At 66.3% G+C, this 18267-nt stretch overlaps 1 protein-coding gene across 1 annotated transcript in view; it reads left to right on the top strand.

Annotated features, from left to right (window-relative positions):
• Window positions 1-1787: 1787 nt before the first annotated feature.
• Window positions 1788-18267, top strand: part of IGLON5 (IgLON family member 5) — a 34648-nt gene continuing 18168 nt past the window's right edge. The window contains exon 1 of the mRNA XM_078850473.1: window positions 1788-1985. Coding sequence (XP_078706599.1) covers window positions 1922-1985 — 64 coding nt within the window. The 5' untranslated portion in view covers window positions 1788-1921. The remainder of the gene's footprint in view (window positions 1986-18267) is intronic.

The following is an 18267-nucleotide window of genomic DNA, read 5'->3' as shown; positions in this document are numbered from 1 at the left end:
AATGACCCCAGGTATCCTGACTCCCAGCCCTCCCCTGCTCTAGTCTACTAGAGCCCACTCTGCGGCCAAGCCAGGATAGAACCCAGGAGTCCTAGCTCCCTGCCCCCCACCCCAGTATGGGTAACCGACTTCCCCCTACGGCAGGACATCTGATTACCCTGCCTCCAGCATTAGCCTTGTTGCCATGGTAACAAATGTTATTAACGGTCACAAAATTGGACTCCCTGACCCACTGCAGCTGCTGGGAGGGGCGTGGGGTCTAAGGCTTAGAGCAGGGGGGGCTGGGAGCCAGGACGCCTGAGTTCTATCCCCAGCTCGGGAAGGGGAGTGGGGTCTAGTGGTTAGAACAGGGGGTCTAGGAGCCAGGGCTCATGGATTTTATCCCAGCCCGGGAAGGGGAGAGGAGTGGGGTTTAGGAGCCAGGACTCCTGGGTTCTATTCCTGACCACGGGAAGGGAGTGGGGTCTGGGAGCCAGGACTCCTGGGTTCTACTGCTGTCTCCTCCACAGACTTTTTGTGTGACCTTGGCAGATCACAGCATCACTCTGTGCCTCAGTTTCCCCACCCATAAAGCAGGGAGCATACTCCTGCCTCTTTCTATTTGAGGGCTGGCTCTCGCTCTGTCTGAGCAGCGTCCTACATAGGGGGCCCGATCTCAGCTGGGGCAGGGTCTGTCTCTGGCCCAATGGGGCCCCAGCACCACAGGGCCCAATCGCGTTGGCAGGGCTACTGTAATACACCTAGTAAACAGGACAGCTAAAATCTTCCAGCCTGCATCCTCCTGGGAAACATTCACCCCTCATCAGTGTGTGGAAGTTGCCCCTCTTGAGGATCCTCTGCCCATCCCCCTGGCCTCCCGGCTCAGGAGCGGGGTTAGGAGGCGGAGTTAAACCCCAGGTAATTAGCATCGCCAGCCCCCGCGTAGGCAGAGAAAGAACAATCAATATGCTCCCCTGGCAGTCAGCCCCTGGTCTCCGGGGGGTGCCGCAGGGGGCGAGGTGGGGGGGGCGATGCTGCAGGGGGCCTGGTGGGGCGAGGGGGGCAGTCAGCCCCTGGTCTCCGGGGGGTGCCGCAGGGGGCGAGGTGGGGGGGGGCGATGCTGCAGGGGGCCTGGTGGGGCGAGGGGGGCAGTCAGCCCCTGCTCTCCGGGGGGGGGGGGTTCCGCAGGGGGCGAGGTGGGGGCAGTCAGTCCCTGAGCGGCGGGGGGGGACGACGAGGATGCCGCAGGGGGCGAGGTGGGGCGGGGGGCAGTCAGTCCCTGAGCGGCGGGGGCTGGGGGGAGATGGTGCAGGGGGTGTGGTGGGGGGGCAGTCAGCCCCTGGTCGCCGGGAGGGGGGGTTCTGTAGGGGGCGAGGTGGGGGGGCAGTCAGCCCCTGGGCGGCGGGGGGCGGGGGGGCTCTCCCCTAGCAGTCAGGGCTGGCCCCCATGCCCGGGGGGGGCGCTATGCTGCGGTGGGGGGGAGAAGAGGCTGGAGGGGGCAATGAGGTTCCCCCCAGCCCCTGTGACGCTGGGGCTGGCGATGGGGGGAGGGGCTGCGGGGGGGGGATCCCAGGTGCGGGGAGCTCCCCCGGCCCCTCCCCCCAGCAGTGCTGCAGTAACAAAGAACGCCTCATAAATCAGCGCCCCCCCCCCGGCTTCTCCCCTCTCCCATTGGTCCACTCCTCTGGCTTCATTTGCGTGCCTGACCCCGCCCCTCCTGCTCCTGGCCCCTGATTGGTCGCTCCCCCTCGATCAGCTGTCTGTTAACATTCCAGCCATTCCCCCCCCTCCCCCCCGCAGCCCCGGATTTGATGCGCCAGGGCTGGTGGGCTGGACCCCGCGGGCCCGTCCCGTCCCGTCCCGTCCCGTCCTGCCGCATCCCCGGGGCCGGGGCCGGAGCCGCAGCCGGAGCCGGAGCGCGCGAGGGGGAGCCGCCGGCGCGATGAGCGGGGGCGCCTGGCCGGGCTGGCTGCTCTGCAGGCTGGGGCTGGTCCTGCTCTGCCGAGGTACCGCAGTGCCCGGCCCGGAGGGGGGGAGTGGGTGTGCGGCCCCCTGCCGCCCCCTGCTGGAGGGGCTGCGCCCTGCGGGGGTGAGGGGCGGCCCCCTGCCGCCCCCTGCTGGAGGGGCTGCGCCCTGCGGGGGTGAGGGGTGTCCCCCTGCCGCCCCCTGCTGGAGGGGCTGCGCCCTGCGGGGGTGAGGGGTGTCCCCCTGCCGCCCCCTGCTGGAGGGGCTGCGCCCTGCGGGGGTGAGGGGTGTCCCCCTGCCGCCCCCTGCTGGAGGGGCTGCGCCCTGCGGGGGGGGTGTCCCCCTGCCGCCCCCTGCTGGAGGGGCTGCGCCCTGCGGGGGGGGGTATGTGTCCCCCTGCCGCCCCCTGCTGGAGGGGCTGCGCCCTGCAGGGGGGAGGTATGTGTCCCCCTGCCACCCCCGCTGGAGGGGCTGCGCCCTGCGGGGATGGGGGGTGTCCCCCTGCCGCCCCCTGCTGGAGGGGCTGCGCCCTGCGGGGGGGGTGATGTGTCCCCCTGCCGCCCCCTGCTGGAGGGGCTGCACCCTGCGGGGGGGGGTGATGTGTCCCCCTGCCGGCCCCGCTGGAGGGGCTGCGCCCTGCGGGGGGGTGTGTGACCCTGCCGCCCCCTGCTGGAGGGGCTGCGCCCTGCGGGGGTGGGGGGTGTCCCCCTGCCGCCCCCTGCTGGAGGGGCTGCGCCCTGTGGGGGTGATGTGTCCCCCTGCTGGCCCCGCTGGAGGGGCTGCGATCTCCGGGGTGGGGGTGGGTGTCCCCCTGCCACCCCCTGCTGGAGGGGCTGCGCCCTGCGGAGGGGGGGTGACCCTGCTGCCCCCTGCTGGAGGGGCTGTGCCCTGCGGGGGGGTGGCCCTGCAGGGGGTGTGTGTGTACACACTTTGGGGGTGTACCTCTGGGTGCACATTTTGCTCTGGGTGTGAAACACTAGGTGCACAATCTGATCTCTGTGTGTGTGTGAAAGAGAGACACTGGGATGCGCAATTTGGTGGGTGGGTGTGCGCCTCTGGGGTGCACAGTTTGCTCTCGGTGTGTCTCAGACAGAGGGATACACAATTTTCTCTCTTTGACTGCACGTATCCAAGGGGGATGCACAGTCTGATCTGGGTGTGCAAATGGGATACACAATTTGATGTGTGTGTGTGTCCCTGCTGCCTCCTGCTGGAGGGAATGAGCCCTGCGCTGTGTGTCTGTGTGTGAGCACCTCTGGAATGCAGAATTTTTTGTTTTGCTGTGTGTAGATCTCTGGAGTGCGTCTCTCTGTGTGTGTGCCTTTGGGATGCACAATTTGATCTGTGTGTCTTTCATCAGAATACACAATTTGATGTGTGTGTATTTAACACTGAGACACACATTTGATCTGTGTGTGTTTTGCCACTGGGAAAATGATATTTTATCTCCATGTCCATTTATATCTCTGGTAGACACAATTTGTGTGTGTGTGTGGGGGGGCACGCTACTGGAATATTGACGAATTTTCTACCACTATGCATACCTATCTCTGGAACAGGCAGTTTGGATCTATTACCGTATATCACTGGCCCACACAATGGGTGTGTGTACACGGGTGAATTAGAATTGTGGAGTGTTTGTGTTTCTCTGAAATCATCGAATTTTCTCCTCTATGTGTGTGTGTCTCTGGGATCCAGACCCCCCCCCCCCCCCCCCGCGGCGCTTTCTCTACCTCTTGGCATACAAACTAGTCCCTCTGTGAGTGCGTCCGTGTGGACGCACATGCACTGCAGGGGGGAGTGTGTGGCTCTGGTGGGGGGGCACGGGGAGGCAGCCCGCTGGCTGTGGAAGGGGTGGGTCGGGTGATGGATAGAAGGAGAGAACGACTCAGGAAGAGAGAGACGCAGGGACCCTGGTGTATGGCCCTGGAAGAACAGGAAGGAGGGGGAGATGTGTTAGACAGAGGTGGGGGGGTGGATGCATAGATAGGGGTGCGGGGGCATAGAAAGGTGGCTGGATGGATAGAGAGATGGGGGTTGGGGGAACGCATGGATGGGTAGACAGAGGGCTGTGGGGGATGGATGGGTCGAGAGGTGCGTAAGGGGACAGGTAGATGTGGGGGATGGATAGGGGGCTGCGGGGGTTGATGGATGGATAGAGAGGTGCGTACAGGGATAGGTAGATGGTGGCGGGGATGGATGGGGGCTGTTGGGGGATGGATGGGTGGGTAGAGAGGTGCATTGGGGGCAGGTAGATGCAGAGGGGGCATGGATAGGGGGCTGTTGGGGGGTGGATGGATGGGTAGAGAGGTGCATTGGGGGCAGGTAGATGCAGAGGGGGCATGGATAGGGGGCTGTTGGGGGGTGGATGGATGGGTAGAGAGGTGTGTCCAGGGACAGGTAGATGGGGGGGATGGATGGTGGCTGTGCGGGGATGGATAGGTCGAGAGGTGCATACGGGGACAGGTAGATGCGGGGGGATGGGTAGAGAGGTGCATTGGGGGCAGGTAGATGCGGGGGGGTGGATAGGGGACTGTGGGGGGATGGATGGGTAGAGAGGTGCGTACGAGGATAGGTGGATGGAGGGAGTAGATGGATAGGGGGCTGTGGGGTGATGGATGGGTAGAGAGGTGCGTTGGGGGCAGATAGATGCAGGGGGGGGATGGATGGGGGCTGTGGGGGGATGGATTGATGGGTAGAGAGGTGCGTCCAGGGGCAGGTAGATGTGGGGGGGAATAGATAGGGGGCTGTGGGGGTGGATGGATGGGTCGAGAGGTGCGTACAGGGATAGGTAGATGCAGGGGGGGGATGGATAGGGGGCTGTCGGGGTTTGGATGGATGGGTAGAGAGGTGCATTGGGGGCAGGTAGATGCAGAGGGGGGATGGATACGGGACTGTGGGGGGATGGATGGGTAGAGAGGTGCGTTGGGGGCAGATAGATGCAGGGGGGGATGGATGGGGGCTGTGGGGGTGGATGGATCGGTCGAGAGGTGCGTCCGGGGACAGGTAGATGGAGGGGGGGAATAGATAGGGGGCTGTGGAGGTGGATGGATGAGTCGAGAGGTGCGTACGGGGATAGGTAGATGGAGGGGGGATGGATGGGGGCTGTGGGGGGTGGATGGTGTCACGGCGTCCCCGGGCGATGCTCTGGACGGCTCCCCATGAAGCCAGTCAGGACTCTGGGGAGTCTTCTCTCGGGGAGCAGCCTGTCTGCAGGACACACAGCTCACCCGGCTCCACCTTCCTGGGTCTGACCTCGGGGCATTCAGCCTCCTCTGCCCCTCCGTGCACTTCCCACAGCGAGTCCACCCAGGCGGGCTCCTGGGGAAGCCAGAGGGTCCTGCACCCCAACTTCGCAGTCAGACGTGACTCTCAGCCAGCCAGGAAAACAGAGGTTTATTAGACGACAGGAACATGGTCTAACACAGAACTTGTAGGTGCAGAGAACGGGACCCCTCAGCTGGGTCCATTTTGGGGGGCAGGGAGTCAGACAACCACGTCTGCCCTTCACTCCATGTCCCAGCCAGCCCCAAACTGAAACTCCCTCCAGCCCCCCCTCCTCTGGGCTTTGTCCCTTTCCCCTGGCCACCGGATTCCTTTGTTCTCCAACCCTTTAGCTCGCACCTGGCAGGGGGGAAGGGCCCAGGCCATCAGTGGCCAGGAAACAGGGTGTCGGCCATTGTCTGTGTCCAGACCCCTGCACACACCTGCCCTCTAGGGCTCTGCAAGGATCATACACCCTTATCCCACCCCCTAGATACTTAAGAACTGCTTAGGGGAAACTGAGGCACCCCACACTATTCAGAGGAAACATTAAGAAGAGTCCCACTTTGTCACATCTCTCCCCCCTTCGAGATCGAACTGAGCGGGGTCACTTTAGCCGGTGACCTGGGGAAGTTTGAAGCCACCAAAGTTCCCATGGATGCCCCAGCATCTCTCCCATTCCTTGGTAGGAGTTACACCAGGCCCTTCCAGTTTCACACCCTTCCTTAGGTCGGGGGCGGTCGATAGCACTCGCACGCTGCATGTGGGAAGGTTTCTGCGGCCCGTGCCCTTTGGCCACCCCCAAAACCCCAGGGGGTCAAACTGGGATTGGGTCTTCTCCCCAACATGCTGGCCAAACACAGCCACTTGGTTATAGGACTGTTTAACTTTCTTAAAGGCTTTCACTCCATCTGAGACCTTCTCAAAGCTCTCCACACTGGGTCTTTCAACAGGACAGTCAGTGGATCCATTCACAACAGAAAATTTCTGGCTGTTAGGAACTGAAACTTTCTTGATTAAAGAAAAGGAGTACTTGTGGCACCTTAGAGACTAACCAAGTTATTAGAGCATAAGCTTTCGTGAGCTACAGCTCACTTCCTCAGTTATCACTTTCACACCCTTCAGTTGCAGTAAACTGCTTGCAAAGACTCCATGAGGATTCCTTTCCCTAGGGCTTTTCTATGCAACAATTCACCCCTCACAGAAATTCTGCTCTTACCCTCTTCACCGAGGGCTTGCTCTAGGGGAACACTTTCCTGAGCAACAACAGACTCTTTCTGGGTCTCCCTTACATCCAGAATTACCTCTGGCCCATCAGGCGGATTCCTCCACAATCCCCTTTCAGGCAAACTTACAGACTTCCTAGAGAAAAGGTCAGAAGCCTTCTCCTTCCCTTTGCCACATACAAGCTCAGGAATCTTTTCCTTCTTGCTACAGGTTTCCTGGATTCAAATTCAAACCCTTGGCCATTACAGGAGCAGGGCCTGGATCCTGTCCCAAAGAGACACATTCACTCCCCAACAGGGTTTTGCAGCTGATATCCTGGAGACCCCAACAACCAGCCAGCCCCACCCCTCCTGGGTCTGCACAGGGATCTGGGCCATAGGCAGGGCGAGGGGCTTCGTCCCTGGGACCCTCACTCAGCTCACACTTCCCTCAGCATCTCAGGCTGCACCACCCAGGGCCTGACAACAGTCCTCTCTGTCCCAGGGTCTCGCCACCCCAGGAATGTCTCCCCATTGACCATCCCCTTCCGCTCCCACTGGGGGTTCGAGGGGCCCGGCCCCAGGGAACTCCACACAGACAGATAGGTTGGGGTCAGGAGTGGGAGCCTGTCCACCTCCCCACCCATCTGGCTGACAGAGTCTATGGCCTTGGGACCCAGCAAGGGAGCTAGACACCGGGGCTCTTCCGCAGGGTCCCCCTGGTTCAAATCACCAGCCTGCTCAAAGGCAGTGAGGTGGCATCCACATCCCCCCCCTCCTTAACCAGGGGCAGCAATTTAGTCTCGAGGTTCCCTGCAGAACTGGCCCCCCGGGATCTATCCCCACTCACCCCTGGGGGGTCCCCTATGCCTCTCCACTCCCCCATCGCCAGTTCATGCTGCTTCTGCAGCTCTTTCTCGGGCTCTCGCTGTCTCTCACAGTCCTCTTGCTCTCTCGGACTCAGCTCCAATCCCGTCCGTCTCCGATCCCCCGATGGGGAACCCGATCGTGAAGACCCTCATCTGGTCGGGGACAGGAGTCTTCGGGGTGCCTGGCTCCCACTCCAGCTGCTCCCAGATCCTGCTGTAGCCCCATTTGGGGTCAGGAATCTGTTCCTTAGAGCGGTCATCCTCCTCCAGCTGCACGATGAACTGTGCCTTGGTGAACTTCCCAATGCGCAACCCTCTCTTTCTGTACAGGGTTACAATGTCCTTCTTCGGGAGACGGTGACAGGCCATCACTCCGCTCTTCCCAAGCTGTTGTGGACTCACAGGCCTGTGTGCTCTCAGCTCCCCACCGTTTCCAGGGAGAACCCCTAGCGTGCCAGCCCTTCTCGAGGTCACCCCCTCTTTGCCAGGGTCGAGCGGCAGACTCCTCCGCCCCTTGGACGGCTCGCTGCAATCCCCAGGGGACCCTGTTACTGCAAAAGTCCTTCTCTCTCCCAGGGCCAGGCCGCAGGCTCCTCTGCCCCTGAGACAGCTCATCGCAGTCCCCAGGGGCACCCCATTACTGCACAGTCCTTCTTGCTGGTCACACACTCCCAGGGGTTAACCGCCCCCCGAAACTGCTCCTCTCTGAGCCTACAGCACGCCTGGTCCTTGTCAGTCCCCTTCGTTTTACTGCTCCCCAGTCACTTACTGCAGGAAGCGCCACCCACGGGGTGCAGTACATCCCACCGCTGACACCAGTTGTCACGGAGTGTGGGGGAGTCCAGGCCCTGCACCCCTCTTCCTGGGATCCACTGAGACTCTCAGCCAGCCAGTAAAACAGAAGGTTTATTGGACAACAGGAACACAGTCCAAAACAGAGCTTGTGGGTACAACCAGGACCCCTCAGTCAAGTCCCCCTGGGGGAGCAGGGAGCTTAGACCCCAGCCCTGGGGTTCCCTGCGTTCCTCCACCCAGCCCCAAACTGAAACTAACCCCCCCCGCCCCCCCCAGGCTCTCTTCTGCAGCCTCCCTCCACATTCCTGGGCAGAGGTGTCACCTCCCCCTCCCAGCTCAGGTGACAGGCTCTCAGGTCTCCCCTCCCCAGGGCACATTCCCAGGTCAACACCTCCCCCTCCCTGCTGCGTCCTGAGGTGCGTACGGGGGCAGGGGGATGGGGGGGGGGGATGGAGAGGGGGCTGTGCGGGGTGGATGGGTGGGTCGCGAGGTGCGTACGGGGGCAGGGGAATGCGGGGGGGATGGAGAGGGGGCTGTGGGGGGGGATGGGTGGGTCGCGAGGTGCGTACGGGGGCAGGGGAATGCGGGGGGGATGGATAGGAGGCCATGGGGGTGGATGGGTGGGTCGAGAGGTGCGTACGCGGTCAGGGGGATGCGGGGGGGATGGAGAGGGGGCTGTGGGGGGTGGATGGGTGGGTCGCGAGGTGCGTACGGGGGCAGGGGGATGCGAGGGGGATAGAGAAGGGGCCGTGGGGGGTGGATGGGTGGGTCACGAGGTGCATACGGGGGCAGGGGGATGCAGGGGGCATGGATAGGAGGCCGTGGGGGTGGATGGGTGGGTCGAGAGGTGCGTACGCGGTCAGAGGGATGCGGGGGGGATGGAGAGGGGGCTGTGGGGGGGGATGGGTGGGTCGTGAGGTGCGTACGGGGGCAGGGGGATGCGGGGGGGATGGAGAAGGGGCCGTGGGGGGTGGATGGGTGGGTCGTGAGGTGCATACGGGGGCAGGGGGATGCAGGGGGCATGGATAGGAGGCCGTGGGGGTGGATGGGTGGGTCGAGAGGTGCGTACGCGGTCAGGGGGATGCGGGGGGGATGGATAGGGGGCTGTGGGGGTGGATGGGTGGGTCGCGAGGTGCGTACGGGGGCAGGGGGATGCCGGGGGGATGGAGAGGGGGCTGTGGGGGGTGGATGGGTGGGTCGCGAGGTGCGTACGGGGGCAGGGCGATGAGGGGGGGATGGAGAGGGGGCTGTGGGGGGTGGATGGGTGGGTCGCGAGGTGCGTACGGGAGCAGGGGGATGCGGGGGGGATGGATAGGGGGCTGTGGGGGGGGATGGGTGGGTCGTGAGGTGCGTACGGGGGCAGGGGGATGCGGGGGGGATGGAGAGGGGGCCGTGGGGGGTGGACGGGTGGGTCGCGAGGTGCGTACGGGGACAGGTGGATGGAGGGGGGATGGAGAGGGGGCTGTGGGGGGTGGATGGGTGGGTCGCGAGGTGCGTACGGGGGCAGGGGGATGGAGGGGGGATGGAGAGGGGGCTGTGGGGGGTGGATGGGTGGGTCGCGAGGTGCGTACGGGGGCAGGGGGATGCGGGGGGGATGGAGAGGGGGCTGTGGGGGGGGATGGGTGGGTCGCGAGGTGCGTACGGGGGCAGGGGGATGCGGGGGGGATGGAGAGGGGCCGTGGGGGGTGGATGGGTGGGTCGTGAGGTGCGTACGGAGGCAGGGGGATGCGGGGGGGATGTAGAGGGGGCTGTGGGGGGTGGATGGGTGGGTCGCGAGGTGCGTACGGGAGCAGGGGGATGCGGGGGGGATGGATAGGGGGCTGTGGGGGGGGATGGGTGGGTCGCGAGGTGCGTACGGGAGCAGGGGGATGCGGGGGGGATGGAGAGGGGGCTGTGCGGGGTGGATGGGTGGGTCACGAGGTGCATACGGGGGCAGGGGGATGCAGGGGGCATGGATAGGAGGCCGTGGGGGTGGATGGGTGGGTCGCGAGGTGCGTATGGGGACAGGGCGATGCGGGGGGATGGAGAGGGGGCCGTGGGGGGTGGATGGGTGGGTCGCGAGGTGCGTACGGGGGCAGGGGGATGCGAGGGGGATGGAGAGGGGGCTGTGGGGGGTGGATGGGTGGGTCGTGAGGTGCGTACGGGGGCAGGGGGATTCGGGGGGGATGTAGAGGGGGCTGTGGGGGGTGGATGGGTGGGTCGCGAGGTGCGTACGGGGGCAGGGCGATGAGGGGGGGATGGAGAGGGGGCTGTGGGGGGTGGATGGGTGGGTCGCGAGGTGCGTACGGGAGCAGGGGGATGCGGGGGGGATGGATAGGGGGCTGTGGGGGGGGATGGGTGGGTCGTGAGGTGCGTACGGGGGCAGGGGGATGCGGGGGGGATGGAGAGGGGGCCGTGGGGGGTGGACGGGTGGGTCGCGAGGTGCGTACGGGGACAGGTGGATGGAGGGGGGATGGAGAGGGGGCTGTGGGGGGTGGATGGGTGGGTCGCGAGGTGCGTACGGGGGCAGGGGGATGGAGGGGGGATGGAGAGGGGGCTGTGGGGGGTGGATGGGTGGGTCGCGAGGTGCGTACGGGGGCAGGGGGATGCGGGGGGGATGGAGAGGGGGCTGTGGGGGGGGATGGGTGGGTCGCGAGGTGCGTACGGGGGCAGGGGGATGCGGGGGGGATGGAGAGGGGGCCGTGGGGGGTGGATGGGTGGGTCGTGAGGTGCGTACGGAGGCAGGGGGATGCGGGGGGGATGGAGAGGGGCTGTGGGGGGTGGATGGGTGGGTCGCGAGGTGCGTACGGGAGCAGGGGGATGCGGGGGGGATGGATAGGGGGCTGTGGGGGGGGATGGGTGGGTCGCGAGGTGCGTACGGGAGCAGGGGGATGCGGGGGGGATGGAGAGGGGGCTGTGGGGGGTGGATGGGTGGGTCACGAGGTGCATACGGGGGCAGGGGGATGCAGGGGGCATGGATAGGAGGCCGTGGGGGTGGATGGGCGGGTCGCGAGGTGCGTATGGGGACAGGGCGATGCGGGGGGATGGAGAGGGGGCCGTGGGGGGTGGATGGGTGGGTCGCGAGGTGCGTACGGGGGCAGGGGGATGCGAGGGGGATGGAGAGGGGGCTGTGGGGGGTGGATGGGTGGGTCGTGAGGTGCGTACGGGGGCAGGGGGATTCGGGGGGGATGTAGAGGGGGCTGTGGGGGGTGGATGGGTGGGTCGTGAGGTGCGTATGGGGGCAGGGGGATGCGGGGGGATGGAGAGGGGGCCGTGGGGGGTGGATGGGTGGGTCGTGAGGTGCGTACGGGGGCAGGGGGATGCGGGGGGGGATGGAGAAGGAGCCGTGGGGGGTGGATGGGTGGGTCGCGAGGTGCGTACGGGGGCAGGGGGATGCGGGGGGGATGGAGAGGGGGCTGTGGGGGGTGGATGGGTGGTTCGTGAGGTGCGTACGGGGGCAGGCGGTGCGGGGGGATGGAGAGGGGGCTGTGCGGGGTGGATGGGTGGGTCGCGAGGTGCGTACGGGGGCAGGGGGATGCGGGGGGGATGGAGAGGGGGCTGTGGGGGGAGGATGGGTGGGTCGCGAGGTGCGTACGGGGGCAGGGGGATGGGGGGGATGGAGAGGGGGATGCGGGGGGGATGGAGAGGGGGCTGTGGGGAGTGGATGGGTGGGTCGCGAGGTGCGTACGGGGGCAGGGGGATGCGGGGGATGGAGAGGGGGCCGTGGGGGGTGGATGGGTGGGTCGTGAGGTGCGTACGGGGGCAGGGGGATGCGGGGGGGATGGAGAGGGGGCTGTGGGGGGTGGATGGGTGGGTCGTGAGGTGCGTACGGGGGCAGGGGGATGCGGGGGGGATGTAGAGGGGGCCATGGGGGGTGGATGGGTGGGTCGTGAGGTGCGTACGGGGGCAGGGGGATGCGGGGGGATGGAGAGGGGGCCGTGGGGGGTGGATGGGTGGGTCGCAAGGTGCGTACGGGGGCAGGGGGATGGGGGGGATTGAGAGGGGGATGCGGGGGGGATGGAGAGGGGGCTGTCGGGGGTGGATGGGTGGGTCGTGAAGTGCGTACGGGGGCAGGGGGATGCGGGGGGGATGTAGAGGGGGCCATGGGGGGTGGATGGGTGGGTCGCGAGGTGCGTACGGGGGCAGGGGGATGGGGGGGATGGAGAGGGGGATGCGGGGGGGATGGAGAGGGGGCTGTGGGAGGTGGATGGGTGGGTCGTGAGGTGCGTACGGGGGCAGGGGGATGCGGGGGGATGGAGAGGGTGCCGTGGGGGGTGGATGGGTGGGTCACGAGGTGCGTACGGGGGCAGGGGGATGTGGGGGGGGATGGAGAAGGAGCCGTGGGGGGTGGATGGGTGGGTCGCGAGGTGCGTACGGGGGCAGGGAGATGCGGGGGGGATGGAGAAGGGGCCGTGGGGGGTGGATGGGTGGGTCGTGAGGTGCGTACGGGGGCAGGGGGATGCGGGGGGGGATGGAGAAGTGGCCGTGGGGGGTGGATTGGTGGGTCGTGAGGTGCGTACGGGGGCAGGGGGATGCGGGGGGTATGGAGACGGGGCTGTGGGGGGTGGATGGGTGGGTCGCGAGGTACGTACGGGGGCAGGGGATGCCGGGGGATGGAGAGGGGGCTGTGGGGGGAGGATGGGTGGGTCGCGAGGTGCGTACGGGGGCAGGGGGATGGGGGGGATTGAGAGGGGGATGCGGGGGGGATGGAGAGGGGGCTGTGGGGGGTGAATGGGTGGGTCGTGAGGTGCGTACGGGGGCAGGGGGATGCGGGGGGGGATGGAGACGTGGCCGTGGGGGGTGGATGGGTGGGTCGTGAGGTGCGTACGGGGGCAGGGGGATGCGGGGGGGATGGAGAGGGGGCCGTGGGGGGTGGATGGGTGGGTCGCGAGGTACGTACGGGGGCAGGGGGATGCCGGGGGGATGGAGAGGGGGCTGTGGGGGGAGGATGGGTGGGTCGCGAGGTGCGTACGGGGGCAGGGGGATGGGGGGGATGGAGAGGGGGATGCGGGGGGGATGGAGAGGGGGCTGTGGGGTGGATGGGTAGGTCGCGAGGTGCGTACGGGGGCAGGGGGATGGGGGGGATTGAGAGGGGGATGCGGGGGGGATGGAGAGGGGGCTGTGGGGGGTGGATGGGTGGGTCGTGAGGTGCGTACGGGGGCAGGGGGATGCGGGGGGGGATGGAGAAGTGGCCGTGGGGGGTGGATGGGTGGGTCGTGAGGTGCGTACGGGGGCAGGGGGATGCGGGGGGGATGGAGAGGGGGCTGTGGGGGGTGGATGGGTGGGTCGTGAGGTGCGTACGGGGGCAGGGGGATGCGGGGGGGGATGGAGAAGTGGCCGTGGGGGGTGGATGGGTGGGTCGTGAGGTGCGTATGGGTGCAGGGGGATGCGGGGGGGATGGAGAGGGGTCCGTGGGGGGTGGATGGGTGGGTCGCGAGGTACGTACGGGGGCAGGGGGATGCCGGGGGGATGGAGAGAGGGCTGTGGGGGGAGGATGGGTGGGTCGCGAGGTGCGTACGGGGGCAGGGGGATGGGGGGGATTGAGAGGGGGATGCGGCGGGGATGGAGAGGGGGCTGTGGGGGGTGGATGGGTGGGTCGTGAGGTGCGTACGGGGGCAGGGGGATGCGGGGGGGGATGGAGAAGTGGCCGTGGGGGGTGGATGGGTGGGTCGTGAGGTGCGTACGGGGGCAGGGGGATGCGGGGGGGATGGAGAGGGGGCCGTGGGGGGTGGATGGGTGGGTCGCGAGGTACGTACGGGGGCAGGGGGATGCCGGGGGGATGGAGAGGGGGCTGTGGGGGGAGGATGGGTGGGTCGCGAGGTGCGTACGGGGGCAGGGGGATGGGGGGGATGGAGAGGGGGATGCGGGGGGGATGGAGAGGGGGCTGTGGGGGGTGGATGGGTGGGTCGCGAGGTACGTACGGGGGCAGGGGGATGCCGGGGGGATGGAGAGGGGGCTGTGGGGGGAGGATGGGTGGGTCGCGAGGTGCGTACGGAGGCAGGGGGATGGGGGGGATGGAGAGGGGGATGCGGGGGGGATGGAGAGGGGGCTGTGGGGTGGATGGGTAGGTCGCGAGGTGCGTACGGGGGCAGGGGGATGGGGGGGATTGAGAGGGGGATGCGGGGGGGGATGGAGAGGGGGCTGTGGGGGGTGGATGGGTGGGTCGTGAGGTGCGTACGGGGGCAGGGGTATGCGGGGGGGGGATGGAGAAGTGGCCGTGGGGGGTGGATGGGTGGGTCGTGAGGTGCGTACGGGGGCAGGGGGATGCGGGGGGGATGGAGAGGGGGCTGTGGGGGGTGGATGGGTGGGTCGTGAGGTGCGTACGGGGGCAGGGGGATGCGGGGGGGGATGGAGAAGTGGCCGTGGGGGTGGATGGGTGGGTCGTGAGGTGCGTACGGGGGCAGGGGGATGCGGGGGGGATGGAGAGGGGGCCGTGGGGGGTGGATGGGTGGGTCGCGAGGTACGTACGGGGGCAGGGGGATGCCGGGGGGATGGAGAGAGGGCTGTGGGGGGAGGATGGGTGTGTCGCAAGGTGCGTACGGGGGCAGGGGGATGGGGGGGATTGAGAGGGGGATGCGGGGGGGATGGAGAGGGGCTGTGGGGGGTGGATGGGTGGGTCGTGAGGTGCGTACGGGGGCAGGGGGATGCGGGGGGGGATGGAGAAGTGGCCGTGGGGGGTGGATGGGTGGGTCGTGAGGTGCGTACGGGGGCAGGGGGATGCGGGGGGGATGGAGAGGGGGCCGTGGGGGGTGGATGGGTGGGTCGCGAGGTACGTACGGGGCAGGGGGATGCCGGGGGGATGGAGAGGGGGCTGTGGGGGGAGGATGGGTGGGTCGCGAGGTGCGTACGGGGGCAGGGGGATGGGGGGGATGGAGAGGGGGATGCGGGGGGGATGGAGAGGGGGCTGTGGGGGGTGGATGGGTGGGTCGCGAGGTGCGTCCGGGGGCAGGGGGATGGGGGGGATGGAGAGGGGAATGCGGGGGGGATGGAGAGGGGGCTGTGGGGTGGATGGGTAGGTCGCGAGGTGCGTACGGGGACAGGGGATGCGGGGGGGATGGAGAGGGGGCTGTGGGGGGTGGATGGGTGGGTCGCGTGGTGCGTACGGGGGCAGGGGGATGCGGGGAGGATGTAGAGGGGGATGGGGGGGGATGGGGGGGTCGCGACGTGCGTACGGGGGCAGGGGGATGCGGGGGGGATGTAGAGGGGGATGGGGGGGATGGGGGGGTCGCGAGGTGCGTACGGGGGCAGGGGGATGGGGGGGTGGGCGGATGCTGGCCCCGACCCGCCCGGTTGCTCTCCTGGTGACCCCAGAGTTAATTTCCTCTGCTCCTGTCTGTGTCCTGCTACCTGGGGGAGCCTGAGCGAGCCCCTGGGGGTCGGGGTGCAGCGGGGACTCTGCTGTCCAGGTTTGCAGGGTCCCTGCGACGTGGCTCTGAGCCCGGCCCCCCCGGTGCCACCGCAGCCCCTCGCTGGGCTGCTGAAAGCGGCTCGGGGTCCAGGCCGAGCGTGGCGTTGAAATCCACCGCCCGGAGCAGGAGGGTCGGGGGGCCGTGGGGCCGCCGTCGTGCAGGGGGCGTTAACGGCAAGCCCGTGGTGGGATTGGAAGCGCTGGGATCTGTGGGACTGACGTTCTGGCGATGGGATTTGTGGGGCACCTGTTGCTGGTGTGGGTGGGTTGATGTTATGGGTGTTGGAAGGATGGGGTTGGTATCGGTCACTTGGTGGGAAGAGAGTCGGGGGGTCAGTTGGCGGGATGGGGATCAGGATGGTCAGTTGGCAGGATGGGAGTCGGGGGGTCGGTTGGTGGGATGCGGGTCGGGGGATCGGTTGGTGGATGGGGGTCGGGGGGGTTAGTTGGTGGGATGGGGATCAGTCGGCAGGATGGGGGTCGAGGGGATCGGTCGGCAGGATGGGGGTCAGAGGCTCAGTTGGCAGGATGGGGGTTGGGGGGTCGGTTGGCGGGATGGGGTTCGGGGGGATCAGTTGGAGGGATGGGGTCGGGTTGGTTGGCGGGATGGGGGTCGGTTGGCAGGATGGGGGTCGGTCGGCAGGATGGGGGTCGGGGGGTCGGTCGGCAGGATGGGGGTCAGAGGCTCAGTTGGCAGGATGGGGGTTGGGGGTCGGTTGGCGGGATGGGGTTCAGGGGGATCAGTTGGAGGGATGGGGTCGGGTTGGTTGGCGGGATGGGGGTCAGTCGGCAGGATGGGGGTCGGGGGGGTCGGTCGGCAGGATGGGGGTCGGTCGGCAGGATGGGGGTCAGAGGCTCAGTCGGGAGGGTTGGGGGAGCTTGGGGGAGCTCTGTTGAGATGGGTGATTGAAGCTCTTGCAGAGGTGATGTTATGGGGTTGGTGAGACGCAGTATTGGGTCGGGGCTGCGGTTACTGGGGTCAGAGCGTGGGCGCGATTGGGGTCGGTGGGGTCCAATGGTGCGATTACGTTGGTGGGATTGGCTGCCATTATCGGGGTCGGTGAGATGAGCTGATTGGATCGGTGGCGTTGGCGTTCTATGGTTGGGGAAATGGCGCGATTGGGGTCGGTGGGTTGAGCCGACGGGGGTCGGGGGGCCCCGTCGGCGCGAGTGGGGCCGGCAGCGTTGCCGTGACTGGGTCGGGGGCTCTGATGCCGAGGGAGGGTGGGCCAGAGCTTTGGCTTCCGGCGTGAAGTGCAGGCTCCCGCGGTGAGATCTCGCTCCACCACGGATTGCTGGGTGACTTGGGCCAGTCGCTTCGTCCCTCTGTGCCTCAATTTCCCAGCTGTCAAACTGGGATATTTCTGCTTCCCGAGGCGCCGGGCGTCCTGGAGGGGAGACGGGTGCCCTGGGATAAAACCCACCCACTGAAACGCCCTGGAGCGACGCCCTCGGGACCGGTTTGCTCACGGGGGCTTTGGGGGTTGCTGTTCTCGGTGTGGGTCTGGTTGATACGGTTACAATTAATAATGAAACTCGGGGCTCAGAGGGGACGGGGAAGGCTCAGTGTCTGCCCTGGCCTCTGAATCATGACATCAAACGTGCGGCGTCTCCGGGGGCCGTCGCGCCAGCCAGGGGGACTCCGGTTGGTGCAATGGCTCCGGACATCTTGGCGGGCTCAGAGCTGAGCTGACCCTGCGACTCTGAGTCACGGGGCAGCGCCAGGCAGGCTCAGGGCGGGCGCCCCTTCGCCCGGCCAGGGAGAGTTTCAGCTCACCTTGTGCCGGGTGGCTTTGCCCGTCCTGCCGCTCGGGAAAGCAGGGAGCCACGGCCAGATCCCGGCGTTTCGCACCACATCCCGCCCCTTGCTGCCCAGGACCCGTCGCTGACGGTGCCTCTGGGATCCTTTAAACCAGCCTCTGAGGACTGGGTCAATTCTTGATCTTTCTGACTGGAGTTTGTGTTACCATCGCACCACCAGTGCCTGTTGTTGTCCAGGACGCCACTGCGCCAGGCGCTGTACGGACCCAGAACAAAAAGCCCCCCAGTGTCTGTCCCGGACGGAGCCCAGGCGGTGTGTACCACAAGAGAGAACAGGCGGATTCGGAAGTGTTGCCATCGAAGCGATCGGTGGAATGGGGTGGGCGACGGTCGGTGCGATGTTGTTCCCCTGCCTCCCTCCCCCCGGCACAGCGACGTTGGGTCTGGCAGCAGTGTGGCCTCGCCGGGTGTTTGCACGTTTGTGTGAGCTGAAGGTGTGTGGTGTTCGTGGATCTCTGAGCTCAGGAGAAGGTGTGCAGTTTTCTGGCTGTGTTTGTGTGAGTCACAGCGCTTGTGAGAAGGTGTGTGGTTGTGTTGTGTGACTGTGGTTGTGTAAGTCTGTGTGTTGGTGAGACTGTGTGTGGTTGTGTGTGACTGAGTGTGTGTTTGGAGGACTCTTATCAGGAGCACGCGTCTGAGACAGTGCACGTTTGTGTGAGCACGGGCATCTGTGTGGTGTTTGTGTTGGTGTGGTTGTGTTGTTGTGATTGAGCGTTCCTGTGCATGAGTGTGTTTGTGGATAGGTTGTGTGTGTGTGTGTGTGTGTGTTAGGGTTAGAGGGACATGCTAACAGGTACTAAGTGCAGGTGTAGAGGAGAAATCAGGGTTAATTTCAGTGCACATCTAACTATCCACCCCCGTCCACCCCCTGCATCCATCCGTCTATCTAGATATGTATCCATCCCCCTATACCCCCCATCTGTCCATCCATCCCCCTATACCCCCCATCTATCTATCCATCCCCCACTCTGAGATAGCGCGT

This window comes from Lepidochelys kempii, chromosome 24 (assembly GCF_965140285.1).
Source record: "Lepidochelys kempii isolate rLepKem1 chromosome 24, rLepKem1.hap1, whole genome shotgun sequence".
Classification (NCBI taxonomy): domain Eukaryota; kingdom Metazoa; phylum Chordata; order Testudines; family Cheloniidae; genus Lepidochelys; species Lepidochelys kempii.
Note: the sequence above shows the minus strand (reverse complement) of the source record. Positions and strands in the feature narration are given on the sequence as shown.